General features: G+C 38.2%; 1 protein-coding gene across 3 annotated transcripts in view; it reads left to right on the forward strand.

Annotated features, from left to right (window-relative positions):
• WDR37 (WD repeat domain 37) overlaps positions 1-20,211 on the forward strand; it is a 64,245-nt gene that overhangs the window by 24,321 nt on the left and 19,713 nt on the right. For all 3 annotated transcript variants that reach the window (XM_050942259.1, XM_050942260.1, XM_050942261.1), the window contains 6 exons: positions 2,275-2,410; positions 4,044-4,115; positions 6,214-6,258; positions 8,987-9,063; positions 14,122-14,359; positions 14,937-15,078. In XM_050942259.1, coding sequence (XP_050798216.1) covers positions 2,275-2,410; positions 4,044-4,115; positions 6,214-6,258; positions 8,987-9,063; positions 14,122-14,359; positions 14,937-15,078 — 710 coding nt within the window. The remainder of the gene's footprint in view (positions 1-2,274; positions 2,411-4,043; positions 4,116-6,213; positions 6,259-8,986; positions 9,064-14,121; positions 14,360-14,936; positions 15,079-20,211) is intronic.

The following is a 20,211-nucleotide window of genomic DNA, read 5'->3' on the forward strand; positions in this document are numbered from 1 at the left end:
GGTCTGGACAGTATTTGGTCCTGCCATAAGGGCAGGGGACTGGACTCGATGACCTCTCAAGGTCTCTTCCAGTCCTAGAATCTATGGGCACCATTTTTAACAGAATTCTTACTCTTGAAGAGTAAGTAATTTAAGGATATTTCTAACAGAAACATGAAGCAATGATTACTAAAAAGGGCTTTAAAAATGAAGGCAAATGCCAGATGCTCAAAGTATGGTGTGTCTAAGTACATGGCTTAACAAGCCTGCCTTGTTGAAGCTCTTTCCCAGAGAGACTTTAATGACAATTGGAAAAAAATGCGTCAAACTTAAACTGACAGAATCTTTTTCCAAAACTGAAGATAAAATAACGTTGTCTAGGTTACTTTGTAATGGCATTTTCAAGGGGGAAGTGTGGGCTCAAGAGCTGAAAGGTGTGTGTATATGTAACTTTGAAATTTGATAAACAGTTGAGAGGTATGTTAGTCCTCTTTCTGTAACTTACTTCTACTGTTCTGCTTTGCATACATGGCTCCATTTTGTTTTAAGGAGTATATTAAATCTGAAAGCTGCATTTTTAAGATTTGTCTTGAAGGTTTTATGATTAATTCTGCAGTATGGTTAAACTACTAATCTCTACCTTGTTTTGTGAGGATTAACCTGTTTCCTTTTAAATGCATCCTTAAGTGATTGTTGCTTCTGTTGATTTGAAGCTGTTCTGTTTGTTAACAATTTAACTTTGACTTTATGGAGGATTTCATCATTAGAAGACAGACATGCAAAAAACCTGAAATATTTTAATTCTCAATATTCTTCCAGGCTTTCTCTGTTTTTTGAAGTCTATCTTTCCTGAAACAATTTCACTTTGTTTTAATCACGTGATATTTAAATGCCATGTCTGCCTTGCTCAGTCATCACAGATTTAATAGAATTTCATTCTTAATAATATTTTTCCTGAGTAAAACCTCTGATAGAGGAAATTCTTTGTAGCTGAAATGTAGAGTTAATTATTTAAGATCTATTTGCTTTTAAGTCCAGACATTTTAGGGTTTGAATTAACAAGTGTCTGACTACATAACTTAAAATATCTGTTCATAATTATACTTCTGTTAAGAATTTTTTCAGGATGTATCATTTACAGAGTTTGTATCCAACTTTGGGGTACCATCTTCCTCATAGTACACTTGTTAAATGAGCCCCAAAGCTTGTGAAAATGAAGGAGTAGTCCCTACAGCATAGATGAGCAAAGCTTGTTTTTTTTATCCCCTTTGTATTGGGGGATTTTCTATTTATACAAGCTTAATTTCAGCGTATTTCTGGAAGTCTGTCATGTTCTGACAAGGCAAATCATATTTCTATCTTGCTTTCTCTTCTTTATATATTACACTTCCCTTTGACGGAGTTTATCCAATTCAGATACCGTAATATGGATGGGTCAACACTGTTTTCAGTGTTCCTGCACTAATATAATCATTTATTTTTCTGTAAGATGGGTATATTTCCCCTTGGTTCTGTTATCTGCTTTCTTGTTCTGTTAATGCTTACCTAAATACTAATTTTGATTTAATAAAAAGTTCTTCGTAACAGCACTGAATCTAAGGGAATGTGACCCGCAAGTGGCTCAGATATAACTTTGTTAGCCTCTGATTTTTTTGACACTTTTGTGAAAAAATACTTCATTATCATGCAAAAAGGACTGCCTGTATATGCTAACTCGTACATACTGCAAAATGTTAGACTTAAAGCTAATTGATTTTTTTTTTTTTTTTTTTTTGCAATTTTGAAGAAAAGTGGATCAATATTTTTGGATTTTTTTTACACATTTTTGGCAGTTCTACATATTATATGCAAACAAATTTCCCCAGACTTATATAATACAATACAGTTCACATCGGACAGCAAAATACAAGCTATCCTCAGGCGCATAACCATTTGTGGGAAAGGAAGGGGAAATTCTTATAGCCAAGGACCTCTTACCAAACTGAATGGAAAGCTTAGACATTGGGCCAAATTCTTCTCTGTGGTATCTGTGCAATCTCATTGTATTGCATTATTCTAACCCCGGACAAAATGTGTCCCACTGTCTTTATAAGAAAACTTCAAAGATTTATTTTTCTTCAGTTAAAGGTCAAGAAACTCTCTTGATAAATAATGAACCATAAGAAAAGTGAGAGCTGACTATAAAAATGTTATCTATTTATGTTAACAAAGGCTGTGTATACTGCCTTTTTGGGAGTGATTAATAATTATCTGCAGATTGATAAGAAAAATAAATTGTTGTCTCTGCTGTTATAGATTGTATCCAGTTTCAAAACTACAACATCAAGGGCAATCTGTCAACTGGTGAAGGAGTATGTTGGCCACAGGGATGGTATTTGGGATGTCAGTGTCACGAAAACTCAGCCAGTCGTGTTGGGGACAGCATCTGCTGGTAATGTTTTAACTCTGGTATCTCTCACAATGTTTGTGTTAGATTCAGTAAGTGTGATTAGATTTAAAGCATAAGTGAAAGTTTAGTTGCATTCTATATATGAGAATGTCTTCATGGGTCTTTTATGTTAGATCTGAATTAAGTTGCATTTGTTTGGCTAACTGTCCTTTCAAGTAGTTTATATAGTTACCCTGATAATAGAATTATATTAAGGAGGTTCAGCATCTTAAGCTCTCTAAACAAAATGAAATGGATTTATCTGAAATTCTGTTTAGCTGGGCATATGTGGGAAAGTTCAAGCATCCTAGTTGAGTGTTCGCCTTCAACCCTGTGTTAGCAGTGATCCACTTACAATTTAATGGCTATTCAGTGTGCGAAAAGGAATGGATGTAGTATCATTTAGGGAGCTCCTTTTTTACCCATTCAGAAGTCCTATAAGGTGGTTTTGGGTTGTTGTTAACTTTGAGGGTACTCGCATGGGGTACCACAATTGAGGGAGATGACTTATTGTTAACTGTGTACATATAACCTGTGTCTGGTTTTGTGTGTGTTAATGAGCCCTTTAGGAAGCAGTATCGTTAATATAGTGATGACAGTTCTCTTCTTTGTTTCTGTGGGATCCAGAAGTGCAGTAATGATTGCTTCCGTACATTTAATTGAATGGTGTCTGAGCCGTACAGCTGAAAGTAAACCCTGGCTTTTGATGCTACTTAAGCATCTAGAAACAGATGAAGATCTGTAAGGATCACAGATTGAGGACCTTATTAATACATATTCTCCTTTAGTTGAGAGGCAGATACTACAGCCATCAGTTCACACTTAAATGTTTTTTTGGCAAAACCAGCATCACCTCCGTATGAGCCCCTATCTTGGATGGGCATTGAGAAAGTTTCTTCTTGGCTGGATAATATGTTATAATTGGTGCTACTTTAGAGAGTAGATCAGCATGTGGAGATGCTTAGTGGTTTGCAGTGTATGGAGCACTTAACCTGTGTGCGCCACAGAGTGAACGGGCTATTGCTTCTCGGTACAAATGAGTTGTTTTAATTAATTAAGCCCTGTGTGTTTTAGGTCCTCATTGAACTTAGAAACCTCCTTTCTCCTTTTGTTGCATCTCTGCAACAGATCAGCATGGATGCTCTTTACTTGCAAACTGAGGACTCCTATCTGTTGAAAGGCCTTCTTGAGTGAATGAAGCAAACACTCTTGTGGGTTCTGTTTAAGTTGACTTATTTTTTCCCCATCACTTCAGTTGTGCAGTGTTTTTAATGGCATAAAAACATCCTAAAATTGATGGGTAAATAGTTTCATTCATCTTTTTCTAAGTAATAGAATACAACTTCTAGAAGTAGATCGTGCCTGTTAAAACTCATCTCAAAGTAACTTGATTTAAAGTAGCAGCTTCCTGTTAAATGTTATAATTGACACTAACCATTTTTTTCAAGTTGCAGTGAATGGAAACTTTGAAAATACAATACGGCTTTCCTTTAAGTACTTAGTCAATTGAAGTTTATTTCATTTGTCCTTCTAGCAATTACACTTTTCACTGTAAGGCTTGTATAATAGTAGTTGAAAAATAAAATTTTGCATATACTTGAAATGCTTACAAATGCTTCTGCTTTAACCTTTGTAGACCATACTGCTTTGCTGTGGAGTATAGAAACAGGAAAGTGCCTTGTCAAATATGTAGGGCATGTCGGATCAGGTAAGCGCATACGAGGTGCTTGGAGTGGTGTGTGTATGTATGTATATGTATTTGTATACACATTAATCTTTCTATAATGGCTTCCATTATAAAGGTTCCCAACTCTATTAGAAAACTCCATTGTAAAGGTTTCAGAGTGGTAGCTGTGGTGTTCTGTATCAGCAAAAACAATGAGGAGTCCTTGTGGCACCTTAAAGATTTACAAATTTATTTGGGCATAAGCTTTCGTGGGCTAGAACCCACTTCATCAGATGCATGAAGTGAAAAATACAGGAGCAGGTATAAATATGTGAAAGGATGGGGGTTGCTTTACCAAGTGTGAGGTCAGGCTAACTAGATAAATCAATTAACAGCAGGATACCAAGGGAGGAAAAATCTCTTTTGAAGTGGTAAGAATGGCTCATTACAGACAGTTGACAAGAAGGTGTGAGTAACAGTAGGGAAAAATTAGTATTGAGGAAATTAAGTTTAGGTTCTGTAATGACCCAGCCGCTCCCAATCTTTATTCAGGCCTAAACTGATGGTATCCAGTTTGCAAATTAATTCCAGTTCTGCAGCTTCACATTGGAGTCTGATTTTTAAGTTTTTGTTGTTGAAGAATTGCCACTTTTAGGTCTGTTATTGAGTGACCAGAGAGATTGAAGTGTTCTCCTACTGTTTTTTCAGTGTTATGATTCCTGATGTCAGATTTGTGTCCATTTATTCTTTTGCGTAGAGACTGTCGGGTTTGACATACATACTACATTTATTTAGTTTATATGCAGAACACTTAAACTTGATGAAGGTCCAAAATTATCATGTTAATACAATTCTCATTGACTTTTATCTTTGTGTATAAACTAGTCTATGTAGGCTTATGTGACTAATAGTTTTAGAATCATAGAATTGTAGAACTGGAAGGGACCTCAAGAGGTCTAGTCCAATCCCCTGCACTCAAGGCAGGACTAAATTATCTAGATAATTCCTGACAGGTGTCTGTCTAACTAGCTCTTAAAAATCTCCAATGACAAAGATTCCACAACATCCCTAAGCAATTTATTCCAGTGTTTAACCACCCGGACAGTTAACAAACTGTTATGTGCTCTCTTCAGTCTTCTCCAGACTAAACAAACCTCTTCCCTCATAGGTCATGTTTTCTAGACATTTAATCATTTTTGTTTCTCTTCTCTGGACTTTCTCAAATCTTTCCACATCTTTCCTGAAATGTGGCACCCAGAACTGAACACACTACTCATAGCTGAGGCCCAATCAGCACAGAGTAGAGCAGAAGAATTACTCCTCGTGTCTTGCTTATAACACTTCTGCTAATGCATCCCAGAATGTTCTCCCCCCCCTTTTTTGTAAGTGTTACACCGTTGACTCATATTTAGCTTGTGATTGTCTATGACCCCCAAGATCCCTTTCCACAGTATTCCTTCCTAGTCAATCATTTCCTATTTTGTTTGTGTGCAATTGATTGTTCTCTCCTCCGTGGAGTACCTTGCGTTTGTCCTTATTGAATTTCATCCTATTTACTTCAGACCATTTCTCCAGTTTGTCTAGATCATTTTGAATTTTAATCCTATCCTTCAAATCACTTGCAATCTCTCCCAGTTTGGTAACTTCCACAAACTTTGTAAATGTACTCTCTGTGCCATAATCTAAATAATTGATGAAGATATTGAACAAAACCGGACCCCACTCGATATGCTTTCCAGCTTGACTGTGAACCAGTGATAAATACTCTGAGGGAACAATTTTCCAACCAGTTGTGCACCCACCTTATAGTAGTTCCATCTAGCTTGTATTTCCCTAATTTCTAATAAGAAGGTCATGTGAGACAATATTAAAAACCTTTTGAAGGTCAAGCTATACACATCTACCATTTCTCCCTGTCCACAAGGCTTGTTAACTGTGTCAAAGAAAGCTGCTAGGTTGGTTTGACATGATTTGTTCTTGACAAATCTGTGCTGCTTTTACTTATCACCTTATCTTATCACAAGCCTTCAGGATAAAATTTGACTCTTCACTACTTTACAAATGTTTTTACTATTTGACTTCTTTTCTAAAAGTTTTTTTCCTGTAACTTTGGCCTAAAATTTGGTTTTGTTTTATGCAGTAAATTCTATAAAGTTCCATCCAGCGGAGCAAGTAGCTCTTACAGGTATGTAGAATTTTTGTTTCATGTATTGTGCTTGTCATAAGAAAGTAAAAACAAACCACTCTTTTTACTGTAACACCCTGTGATAGCTTTTGCTGAGTAGCAGATATTTTTGATGTTATCCCCATTTTTCCCTCTCCAATTCCCTACTATTTATTAACTCATTCTAATTTAATAAGCTTTTGGTGCAGAGAGCATGGCTTTTCTGATTTGGGAAATATCTAGTAGTCCTTAGTGTGCAGATTGGAATAATAAACATCACATTGACATTTTACATTTTTATTTTCTATTCTAATTTTCTTCAAATAAAGAAAAAACTAATAATACTTTTTAATATTAATGAACCAACTATAGACTTCAAAAGGCAATAATGGAAGGATATTCTCTGTATAGTGGCTGATATGTTATGAGTGTGACAACTTTCTCGTTGGCCATAACATCATCAGTACTGCGCTGTGTTCAAATCTGTAGGATGTGCTTAATCTTATGGTTCATATGATTCAGCGATAGATGTTAGCTTTAGGATTCAGGCGACTGAGATTCAGTGCCTGTTTTGCTACAGGCTGCCTGTGTGACCTCTGGGGACAAGTTACTTAATATCTCTGTACCTTACTTCCCCATAGGTAAATGGGCATAATGGAACTTCCTGCTAAACAAGGATGATGAGGAAAAACATTTTCAAGATTGGGAGGCATACAAGGGTTCTGGGGACCATATACATATCTATGAAAGTGAATATTTCTTTCCAGCCAATCATGTGGTGGTTTTTCTCTAGCATTTATAGTTGACTCTGCTCAAGCTTAGAGTTACATAATAGTGAGGACCATACCATAATCACATGTCCATTTTGGTCAATTTCATGGCCATAGATTCTTAAAAATTGTAAATTTCAGTGTTGTAGCTGTAGCATTTCTGACCCCAAACAGGGTTCTGTGGTGGGGATTCGCAAGGTTTTTATAGAGGGGTCGCAGTATTGCACTCTTACATCTGTGCTGCTGCTGACGATAGCGCTGCCTTCAGTGTTGAGCTGGCTGGAGAGTGGTGGCTGCTGCTTGGGAGCCCAGCTCTGTAAGGATGACATGGTATGGTATTGCCACCCTTACTTCTCTGCTGCTGCTGGTGGTGGCCCCCCTACAATAACCTTGCAATTCCTCTCTCCCCTCCCCTCCCCCCTGGTAGCCCCCTTTTGGAGTGGAACCCCCTCCCAGGTCTCCCCCTGAAAATCTATATAGTATAGGGTAAACGTACACCAGATTTCATGGGAGAGACAAGATTTCATGGTCTGTGACATGTTTCTCATGGCCATGAGTTTAGTAGAGCCCTAGTAATAGCAGTAAGGTTGAAATTATAAACCTCGCTTTCCTTTCTCCAAAAGCCAAAGCTGAGTTTTCTCTGTTTAATTTGAAGTTGCTCAAGCAAGCCACTTTTGAGAGATGGAATGCTGAAAAATGGCAAAGTTCTTAACCGCTAACTATTTCTACACCAGTGGTTCTCAAACTTTTCTACCAGTGACCCCTTTCACGTAGCAAGCCTCTGAGTACGCCCCCACCTTACAAATTAAAAACACTTTTAAAATGGTGTTAAATATATTAAAATGCTGGAGACAAAGCGGGTTTTAGGGTGGAGGCTGACAGTTGGCGACCTCCCATCTAATAACCTCGTGACTGCCTGAGGGGTCCTGATCCCCAGTTTGAAAATCCCTGTTCTACACTGTCCTCTAGTGTGAAGTAATTTATAATTGAAAAAAATAAACCCAGAATGCTGAAGGTAGGAAATTATCGGATAAAGTTTTAACACCAATCTTGATTGTGCCCTTGTTTTTACCAATCCTCGTCCTCCTCCTAGCATTTCCGTGTAGGGCCACAAATCCTCACTAAAACATGCCAGAGAAGACTCATTTAGAACTACCAACCACATGTGCTGGAGATTCCACTATGAGCCAGAAGCCATCTCACTTCATACTTTCTTGTAGGGGCAGTAACAGAGACCAGCCTGTACCTTTTTCGTTATTACATAGATGAGCAGCAGATCCCACAATATCCTGTGCACCTTCACGTGAACTTGAAATCCTCATGGAATGTACATTGTATAGGCCATGGGTGTGTGAGAGTTATCCTTATTCAAAGAGAGGCTATTGTTTCTAATGCACGTATGCTATCCTGATTTAGGTTTCCATTATGCAGCAACCAGTAGGTCTGTAACCTTACAGAATTTGATGCTATACTGAGCTACCTCAGGTAGAAACATATTTGTTGGTTTGGATTCTACTTAGAATCAGACTTAATTTTTGTGTCTGATGATAAAAATTCTTGGATGACAATGGGAAAGAAGGGGGGGAGATAATTCCTTTTTATTTCCTAAAGCATTAAAGACACAACATCAGTTGTTTTACTAATATAAAATCCATATTTAAATTTGCTAGTAACATCTTAGTGTTTTGGAACAGAAGACTAATAAAATGTTCAAGCATACACTATTTTCAACGGTATGTTTTCCCTAAAAGAAAGTGAATGTTTTCGAGGAGTAATTAAGTTGGATTACTTCTCCCCTTTTGTGTAATGAATCATGTTCTTAGCAAACTGTCAAGCCTGGGAAGCAACCATTTATGCTGAGTCTTACCAAACTTTGTTAGAAAAAAGTGTTATTCATGCAGCATAGCCAAAATGTGAAAACAAAACATTTTCTTTATTGTGTTTATGGAAATATACTTATTCAGTTTATTTCTGTGCAGCATCTGGAGACCAGACAGCTCACATTTGGAGATATATGGTACAGTTGCCCATGCCTCAGCCAACAGCAGACTGCAATGTAAGCAATAAACTTACACAAACTAAAAATTGATCCTAGGGCAACTTCATCCAATTTAGGTGGTGTGATTACATGTAAAAGTGTAATAGACTCTTTTATTTAAAGGGATATTTTCAACTCAACTTTGGCCCAAATGTTACATATTTGTAAAAAGACAATTATAAAACTCTGCGGTCAATAGATTAATTTCTGTGGCCTTCCTTTAGTGTTTCCAAGCAGTATATTGCAGCACTGAATCTGAAAGTGCAACTGACTTCATTGATTTTTTTTTCCAAATGAAGAAAAGTGCATAATTAAACAGAATAGTGACAAGTAAAATTTTGCGTTGTAATCCAAAATATAGTTGTTAATAAAGTTGTAGAAAATAAGATTAAAGTTGAGTGCATCTCTAACCACTTTGAAAAAAAAAATTGTTGAGACACATTAGTAGGTTGTTCATGGGTCACATGTATCAGTCTTAACTAGCGTGAATAATGAACTGGTATTTAGCTTAATCTTGTATCCATTCATCGATATTTAGACTTAACTCAGTAGAAGTTCACTAATTTGTACTAATAACAGCGAGGCCTATTATGGATTACCAAACTTTCTGAATTAGTCCCTGATCCTGCAAATGCTTAAATACATACATCCATGGGACTATTCACAAATGTAAAATTACTCTCATTTAGTAAAAGCAGCAAAGAATGCTGTGGCACCTTATAGACTAACAGACGTTTTGGAGCATGAGCTTTCGTGGGTGAATACCCACTTCCTCAGATGCATTCCTCTCATTTAGTGACTCTTATAGTATCTGGGCTTACATAAGTCCCAAATTCAGCAAAGCACTTATGGGCTTTAAAGAGCCTTAAACGTGTTTTAAAGTTAAACATGTGCTTAAGTTCTTTTCTGAATTGGGGCCTTAGAGAGCAAGTATAATAAGGATAATGCCTCTATGTATTTCATTAAAACTGATCTATACTTAGTAAAATAGTCTGGTTTTTTTTTTTATTTTAAAACATTATACAGATGTACTGTAGTACATTTTCTAAAAGTAATGTAATATTAGTAATTATGGTCTCACTTCAGTCTTTTGCTATTAAATCTTTGCCAAGAACTAGGGGGAGTCTGTCAGTTATTTATATAGTTATATAACAGACATCTGCTAACTTAATTTTGCTCATCCACAAAGCCGCTGTGTTCTACTGTACAGATTCTGGTGCAGTGTTTTACTTGAACTGCCAGATAGACAATCTAATCTAATCTAATGAGACTGAGCTCCATCAATGTATTTGAATGTGCTATACATTTTGGGTATGTCTACTCAGCCGAGGAAAACCCATGCCAGCTGACCCAGACTGCGGGGCTGTTTAACTGCTGTGCAGACTTGCAGGCTTGGGCTGGAGCCTTGGCTCTGGGACCCTGCAAGGTGGGAGATCCCAGAGCTCAGGCTCCAGCCAAGCCCAGAAGTCTACACAGCAATGAAACAACCCTGCAGCCTGAGGCCCATGAGCCTGGGTCAGCCATGGTTTTTCTTTGCTGTGTGGACATTTTCTTTTAGGCTGAAAGGTACCAGCTACCACACAAGAAACCCTAGTTTTTTGTTGCATGTATAACTTAAGGTATTGTCTTCCATTGTATGCGGTATCTTCACCCTTTCTGGTCTATGGTACTAGTGTCTCTGGATTTCAGGCCCACTCTGATATCTGCAACCTATGTGTAGGGTAGGTTAGATGGTGTACAGGTTAATATGCAGTCTGTCCTTGGAGGCTAGGGTATGTAGGAATTGTCAGTGTGATAATGCCACAGTAGGGTTTCTGATGTGTGAGACTAGTCTGTTTTAACTCTGATTCTCATGCACTTGTGCTGCAGTGTTTTGGTTACAAACACTGTAAAGGAATGTTTCATTCCAACAGTTTCTTTGATATGTTTAAGATTTCAGTGTAAATGCTTCTGAAGGTATTTAAAATCTTTTTAATAACTGAAATTTGGGACCTAAATTGCATGTGTGTTATTGCTTTTTTTTTTTTTTTGTTAACCACATAACCTTATCAGTCCCTCTAACTTGTTATCAAACTAAATACTCATACTTAAAAAATAAAGCTGTTAAAAGTATGTTTAAACTGGATATTTTGCTAGTGGATTTCTGTGCAAAGAATCATATACCCTCCTTCCAGAAATTGAGGGCAAAACATAATAGTGAGCTAATATGTGACTCAGTCAAGTAATGAGTGGATATGCAGTTAACACTGTCAGTATTTCTGTTGTAACTTTCAATTTTTAGCTGTCTGAATGCCGACCATTTCAGAGTATTTCTCACTGATTTGTCATGGCAAATATAATTCCCTTTCAAGTTTGCAAGGATCTATTGTAGATTTTCAGAGAGAGAGCCTCTCTCCCCAGTGAGTTTAGCTAGTGGAAAAGGTTGGGTGGAAATTTTTACCAAACTCATGGTGAACATTTTTATTATATATGGTGGTTTACTTTTTTTTGGCACTTTCCATTTTCAAAGAGCTATACAAATGCTCCTCCTAGCACCCAAATCTGTTAGGAAAGTAGTGTTTTCATTTTGCAGATGCAAAAACTAAGGGGATGTCTACACTGTGAAGGCTATACCGGATTAGCTACAGTGCTATGGCTATGCTCGTATAACCCTGTAGTGTAGACGCAGCCTACACTGACGAAGAGTTTTTTTTTTCCATTGATGTTAGAACATCACATCCCTAGTCAATGGCAGCTAGACTAAATGGAAGCATTCTTCCATTTACCTGTTTGCGTCTATACTGAGAGTTAGGTTGGCATAGGTATGTCTCTCAGGGATGTGGATTTTTTACATCCCTGGCCTACGTAGCTATGTTGACCTAAATTTAAGTGTAGACCAGGCCTCTGGCACAGAGGTTGCTTTTCCAAAAAGGGAATTATTATCAGAATGAAGAACAGAATTTTGGAGTTTCTAGCTCCCAGTCTCTTGCTGCATACACTGGACTACACTTGTGTCAAAGGAAATGTACGTTTAGACTTACGCGCCCTGGCAAGACCTTCTGATATAGTAATTAATGTAAACTTGTAAACTACAAGCAAAACTAGATGCTTTGATAACCTCTTACAGGTCTTCCTCTGTGTAAGATGCTTGCGGGGTAAGAATAGTTGTGGTACAGTACTAATTTGTACTTCCACTACAATGAGAAAATCTCTGTTCGCAAGAGATTGGCCACTAAACAGTGTATTTAAAGATTACAATATTGCAGGATTTTTCTTGGTATCACCAAGATAGCAGGGAAGAATTGCAGGGATGGGAGTGGATGACTAAGGGTAAGTAAAGGTCTGTCGAAGAGTTAAAGGAGTAATAGATTCATAGATTCGAAGGCTAGAAGGTCTGATGTCCTGTATAATACAGGTTATAAAACTCCCCCAAAACAGTTCATAGAGCAGATCTCCAAAACATCCAGTCTTGATTTAAAAATTGTCAGTGAAGGAGAATCCATCAGCACTTGCGTAAATTATTTCAATGGTTCATTACTCTCACTTAAAAATTATAGGTGTTATTTACATCTAACTGGTGTGTGTGCACCATCCATGCATTGATCCCATGTCTTGTGGCTCTCTCTCTCTTTCTGTAAAACCTTGATCTCATACCTTGTTCCATTGTGTGTGTGTGTGTGTGTGTGTGTGTGTGTGTGTATGTGCACATTAATTTCATGTCTTGGTGTGTATGTCATGGATTGACACTAAAATTGGATGCTTTCGCTTACTCCCACCTGTCTTCCCTGCATCCCCAGCCTTTTCTGCACGGGGAAACCGAACCCCGATATTATTGCGGATGAGAACAGGGGAAGTTCCAAAATTAATAGAATGACATTTGACTCACCTAGCATGTGGAAGAGGAGTGGGGTGTGAGGGGAGAAGTGTGTCTGGATCTGGTCTTTAATCTCCTCTCATTATAAGGCTCAAGATTCTGAATCTCTCTGACCTCCCAGATCTTTGGGGTGTTGGTAACTCAGCAGGAAGATACTGGGGTGTCTCTACTGGGGGGCTTCCTGGGAATGTGCTTTGGCCCTGGGTGCTATCAAGTCCTGTTCTGTTCTGTGGTGGGTTTGTCAGCAAAAGTGAAAGTAAAATGAGAGCGGCTTGGACTTGGTCCCCAGGAAGCTGCTTGGCGTGCTTTGGAGTCTGGGAGATGCAGAGACTTGATGGGGAGCGAGGGGACCCCAGAAGCTCAGCCCTCTGAGGAGAAACTGCAGTTGAGGAGATGGCACCACCACCATGTGCAGTCCAAGTCAGAGTGGACCTGAGGATGTGGCCACTGGGCCTATCAGGAGCCCAGCCAGCCCTGGTGGAAGTGCTTGGCCCTTGCCTTCATTCTGCAACCACAGACCCCCAGGAAAGGAGGCTCAGCAGTGCCTGGTGCTGGTGGATACAGGGGGGGATCTGATTTGTAGCTGGGACAAGGCACAGGAGTTGCTGTGGGATGGGAAGCGGAGCAGTTGCTTCTGTCAGGGAGGCACCGGTATCCTAAACACCAGCTGCAGACAGGCCATGTGGCGTAAGAAATGGGGAGGAGCAAGGTCTTTGGTGACTGTGACCTGATGCCTCCTCCTAGACCCCTTTTTGCCTCCACATCCTCCCCTTTCCTGATTTTGCCCCTTAACCTCTCTGTGACTCTACACATACTTGCCTTCAACCGCTCTGCTTTCCCCTACATCCTCTCAGTAATATTGTAAATGCTATTTACCCTAATTATTTAGTGCTTAATCATAATATATAGCTCAGTGTCATCTAAGAGATACATATGTTCTAGTGAAATATAGTAGGCTACCCCTTGGTAATGCACACTACAAAGGCTTTGCTGGAACAGCTATATTGGTATAGTTATACCAGCAGAGCCCCTTAGTGGAGATGCAGCTTATGGCAGCAAAAGGAATACTCGAGGGTTAAACCATCTCCCTCATGTAGCTGTCTGTGTATCATTGTTGGTTTTATTGCTGGTATTGCTATGTCAGGGGAGTGGGTTTTTTTAAAGTACAACTTCCCATTAGTAAATAGAAAAGATGTTCATATATATACTCTTGTGATTAACAGCAAATGTCTGGGGAAGATGAAGTTGAGTTTTCAGATAAAGATGAACCTGATGGAGATGGAGATGGTTCCAGTGACTGTCCCACTATCCGAGCTCCGTTAACCTCCCTGAAAAGCCATCAAGGAGTAGTCATAGCAGCTGACTGGCTGGTTGGAGGGAAGCAAGCTGTAACAGCTTCCTGGGATAGGACAGCAAATCTGTATGATGTGGAGACATCTGAACTTGTCCATTCACTAACAGGTATCTCTTTGCTTATACGAAAGCTTTTTAAGATTGCTGGATTGTGTCTTGGTAATGATCACTCCTTCCAGACATCACAATCTTCTGGGTGAGTAATGTGTCTTTTGGAGGCAGGAAGGGACTTAAACATAAAGCTTAAGCTACAGGGAGGAGCATAAATATTACATCGCTATTTATGTATGATATTAATTAATTGAATGCCATGAACATGTAATTATTCTCCTTTGAGCATGTGGTAAAACGTGTAAAATTGAGCAATTTTTTTGAAACTTAGTGCTGCAGTTTTTCTCAATACTTCTTAAAAGTTTCGTTTTTCATACCTGTGCTACTTCAGATGTCAATAATATATGGCTACTTAATTATCAGATGAAATGACTATTCATTAAATTGTATCTTCCAAATACAACTCTAAATGTCTGCCACAGCAGTAGCATTACTAATTACTGTTACCAGACCAATTACAATTTTTTACCATTTTTGGAAAAATTGTGTCTGAGCAGCATTTCATTCCAAATGTTTGTGGAAATGAAAAGTCTTGCGTTTTCGTTACCTTATGTGTTCTCATCTGTGGTTGTAGGGCATGACCAAGAGCTAACCCATTGTTGTACACATCCCACTCAACGTCTTGTGGTGACATCATCACGTGATACAACCTTTCGTCTGTGGGATTTCAGAGATCCTTCTATCCATTCTGTGAATGTCTTTCAGGGCCACACAGAGTAAGTGACAGTTGCTTCACAGGTTTTTTACATATTTAGAAGGGATTAAATGTTTTGAGTTGATAAACTGTACCAAAAGATTCCTGTACTTTTTATGACATTAAGACCATCTCTGTGTTAGTTTAGGAAACTTTGCCTTTCACAGAAACCCTTTAATACTCTCCTGCAAATGTAATACTGTGGCATTTTAAATACTAAAAAAGCAATAATTGCACTTGCTGTGTTGTTGCTTACACAATAGGTCTCTTTTTAATTAGGCATCTTTAATAAATAGTTCATACTCTTTTTACATTTAAATTTATTGTAAATTCTTGTTTGTGCAGTGCAGTGTGGGTAGTTTAGGAGCGCTGCTGTAAAATATTGATTAAGAGAAATTTCCTGGCCCTTATATGTTATCTTAATGGTGAAATAAAGGTGACTTGTAGAGAACCAAGAAAACAAATTAATGGCAACATTTTAAGTTTCTATTCTTCTTTTTCATTTTGTAGTCATTTGTAAGTATAAATTGTGAAGTTAAAAATTAGAAGCATGCAAATATTTCAGACACTGTTTCACCTATCCAAAATGACTGATCTGTTTAACACCTTTTGTGATGAGTTTTTTGAGATTTGATGCTGATCTGCTGGCTTCTACTGAAGATAAGCAGAAGTAGCTGTATGAGTCTCTAAATATGGTGGCAAAGCATACCCTTTTTGGAGTAAAACAGTAATGAGGGAGGTGAGGAAAGCAGAAGGTAAACATTCTAAATATCTTACCCAAGTTAAAAAGTGGTATAGATTTTAAAGCCTTTGCTGCTTGTGAAGTTTGAAAGCAAAGCTTGACTACCAGAAGGGGTGTGTGGGGTGGGAGGGGTCGTTTCCCAAAAGGTGAGCACTGACTTAAATAGGAGTTTCCTTTTATTCTCAATTAGATATTTCCATGTTGCTTAATAATAATTTGAAATTTGCTATATCAATAGTTTTTGTAAGTGCCTACCTCCTGCTGTTCCAAACTCAGATACACTATCTCAAACTATGATGGGTGCCAGTGTATCACAATTAGTCATTTGCTGATCTGTTTTTTCCCTTACGGTAGAATAGACTGAACCATGGCTTGAGGGCTGGAACTGGTCTGTGGCCTCGTTAATTGTGGCCTATACATAAGAGAAATTAGGTTTTGTGCTGCTCATACTCCTTCCCCCTGTGCTTTAATACTCATAGTTATACATACAGAGCACAGAGGGGAAAAAATGTAATTTGAAAATTAATGCTTTACCGGTGTATTAGATCCCTCACTATATGCTCAATGATGTCATATGGCATGGATCTTTAGAGGCTGAAAAAGTTGAACAGGATAGAAGACTTCAGATGAAAAATTACCATTTGCAGATTGTGGCGGGGGCTATGTTTTTAACACTAGAGACAAATTTTGTCCATTCTTTGGTCACTCTTCCTTCAGCTTCAACCACCACTCCTTTCTCCATTTGCCGTTCTCTTTTTTATGTGTAATTCTTTTGCATGTTTGTCACCTTTAGAGTCCTGCATCAGAGTTTGGTCAGCATTATCTTACTGATTTTATATAGCACTTTCTCTCCTGCCAATAATTAATTTTAAAAAACTCTTACTTTATGTATATCAATTATATTTTTATCTACTTTACTTTATTTTTGGTATCTTTATATCAGAAGAATGCTTTTACAGCCTTAGAACCTAGAGATGCTTACAATTCATACTTTGTGGACGAGATGATGCTTTGCTCTAAGCAGGATATTATTCCTGAGAGATATTCTAAGCTTGCTTGTAAGAGGAAAGTTCTGTAGTTCATAGATGATGTACTTCTGGTCCATGTGTCTGTTTTTATGTGTTGCACATAAGTCCCACAATGTGCTAGCACAGTTGAGTATGCTCTGCTCCCATTATGTAGTGTGAGAGCAGCTCTTTTGTCTACTGGAATGAGGTATAAGAGAAGGTAACCCCATTGTAGCACTGACAATTTTATTAGGCTCACACATTAAAAGGAATAGTGCATTTGTCATGGTGACAGGGCTAGCTGCACCTCTGTCCCCCTTGTGATCTCTCAGTGTAGACCACAGGTGTTGGGCCTCTGTGTCTTTACCTATCCAGATTTGGAATTTTGCAGTTCTCCAACTCATAGCCCATGTCATGGCTTGGAGTACTTGTGTATCCTCTGTGTTATCACCCAGAGGTTGGAGTTAGGCACCTCTGATTCTTCCCCTTGGGAGTCTTGACCAGTGGTATATAGTGACCATAAGCTTTCTTACATCAGAAGTACTGTTTGTTTAGCAGTAGGAACAAATCTTTTAGAGAAAAAGGATTTTCAGTCTGCTTGTATGTCAGTCTTACCTGAAGTCTTAGTACTCCTTGATGGTAACCTAGGTAGGCCTAACTTCTTCTTCATCCCGAACAGTTTCCTTTGTGTAACTGGTTCCACTGAACAACTACAGGCTCTCTTGAGAGATTATCACTTTAAATTCTGGGAGTGGGTAGTTTTTTGTTGTTTGACCTGGTCCTTGGTGGTTCCTAGTCGGTACCAATTTTGTAAACTGGTTGAAGACAGAAGTAGAATCATCAAAGCTTGCAGTTCTAGCATTGTTCCTTAACAATTTTTTAAGTGTCAGTTGATGGATGGGTAACTGGAGCAATCTACGTTTTCCCTGCGTGTATTCCAGATTTTTTTTCCTAAGACTATTCACACAACATCTTCAAGAACTGTCGTGCTATTTATAGGCTGATTGGTTTGGGAATATGTAACTTATCTTTTATCTAAAAGATCCAAGGGAACATACAAGTACTTTTTAAAAATTGACTGTGTATGTATATAAAAGTAGTGTGGGTGATGTAGATTGTGAGGAATAGATAGTATTCATGTAAATGATTTAACTTGCCACTTTTGTGTTTTTTCTCCCTGAAGTCACACATTATTATTGCCACTTGTTCTGGTTGAGATTCAGAACCACTGTTGGATCCTGTTGGTACATGGATCAGAAATAAGTTTTCCTTCCCCCATCAGAAGAAATGTTTTTTCAGTCATTTTTATTTTTAAAGTGGGAGTAAAACTTTACACTTCATGTTCAGGTGGAGCCTAGCATCTGCTTGGTCATCTTAATCAGCAGGAGATAGTAAGTAATCTGAGACTAAATGTGAATTTCTGTAAGATTATAATTCAGAGGTATTCTGAATACCCTTCTTACCTGTGCCATGTAGAGCGTTCATCACAGAGCCCTACAGTTAAATATTTGCAATATTTTGTTCAAACTGCTTTCAGATCATCTTCCAATAGATGGCACCATAACCCTTTATTAAATGCTGAAAATGTTCCATGACAACACTTGGGCACTCAGCCTCCAGAAGAGTCCCAAATTTAGGAAAAGAGAAGACAAACCAGAATGAGATTCTCCTCAAACATCCATTGATTTAGCCGCATAGAGCTGACACTAGTTTCTCTGTTTTAGATAGGTTTATGCATCAAGCAGCTGCTTGTGTAAAAAAATTGGAAACATGCATGAGGGAGGGAATCTAAACTAGGTGTTAACCATAAACAGCTTTTTTTTCAGCACAATATTAAAACTCAAAATGTAACATGGCTTAAAAGTACAGTCTCTCTGTCCACATTGAAGGAAAACAGTCTTCAAAATCATTTGTGTTCAAAGTGTAATATCGCATGATTTTTGTGAGCATCTTTAAAAATCATAAATTGCAGCTAACATGTTTTCTGAGAGCTATCCAAAGTCTTTCAAGTTGAACATTGAATTATTATATTGCTGCACACGTGCTAAGCTAATTCTAAAGCATGTTACATTTTTATAAAAGCACTCTACATTAAATATACTTCTTGAATTTTTGCTCTCTCTCTTAAAAAGGTAACAATGAAAAATTAGACTACCATTCATGTAGTCTTGATTTTAACAAATAGGGAGGAACTCGTTGAGAATTTGAAAGTAGAAGGTAGCTTGGGTGAAAGTGATCGTGAAATCATAGAGTTTGCAATTCTAAGGAAAGGTAGAAGGGAGTGCAGCAAAATAGAGACAATGGATTTCAGGAAGGCGGATTTGGTAAGGTCCCTACTTGGGGACAACTGAGGAGAGTTGGCAGTTTTTCAAAGGGACGCTATTAAGGGCCCAAAAGCAAGCTATTCCGCTGGGTAGGAAAGATAGAAAATGTGGCAAAAGACCACCTTGGCTTAACCACGAGATCTTGCATGATTTAAAAAATAAAAAGGAATCATATAAAAAATGGAAACTAGGTCAGATTTCAGAGGCTGAATATAGGCATACAACACAGGAATGCAAGGGCAAGATTAGAAAGGCAAAGGCACAGAATGAGCTCAAACTAGCGATGGGAATAAAAGGAAACAAGAAGACTTTTTATCAATACATTAGAAGCAAGAGGAAGACCAAGGACAGGGTAGGCCCACTATTCAGTGAGGAGGGAGAAACAGTAACAGGAAACTTGGAAATGACAGAAATGCTTAATGGCTTCTTTGTTTCGGTCTTCACTGAGAAGTCTGAAGGAATGCCTACCATAGTGAATGCAGATGGGACGAGGGTAGGTTTAGAAGGTAAAATAAAAAAAGAACAAGTTAAAAATCACTTAGAAATGTTAGATGCCTACAAGTCACCAGGGCCTGATGAAATGCATCCTAGAATACTCAAGGAGCTAATAGAGGAGGTATCTGAGCCTCTAGCTATTATCTTTGGAAAATCATGGGAGACAGGAGAGATTCCAGAAGACTGGAAAAGGGCAGATATAGTGCTAATCTATAAAGAGGGAAATAAAAACAACCCAGGAAAGTACAGACCAGTTAGTTTAACTTCTGTGCCAGGGAAGATAATGGAGCAAGTAATTAAGGAAATCATCTGCAAACACTTGGAAGGTGGTAAGGTGATAGGGAATAGCCAGCATGGATTTGTAAAGAACAAATCGTATCAAACCAATCTGATAGCCTTCTTTGATAGGATAACGAGTCTTGTGGATAAGGGAGAAGCGGTGGATGTGGTATACCTAGATTTTAGTAAGGCATGTAATACGGTCTCGCATGATATTCTTATCAAAAAGCTAGGCAAATACAATTTAGATGGGGCTACTATAAGGAGGGTGCATAACTGGCTGGATAACCGTACTCGGAGAGTAGTTG

Source organism: Gopherus flavomarginatus, chromosome 2 (genome assembly GCF_025201925.1).
Source record: "Gopherus flavomarginatus isolate rGopFla2 chromosome 2, rGopFla2.mat.asm, whole genome shotgun sequence".
NCBI classification, from domain to species: Eukaryota; Metazoa; Chordata; order Testudines; family Testudinidae; genus Gopherus; species Gopherus flavomarginatus.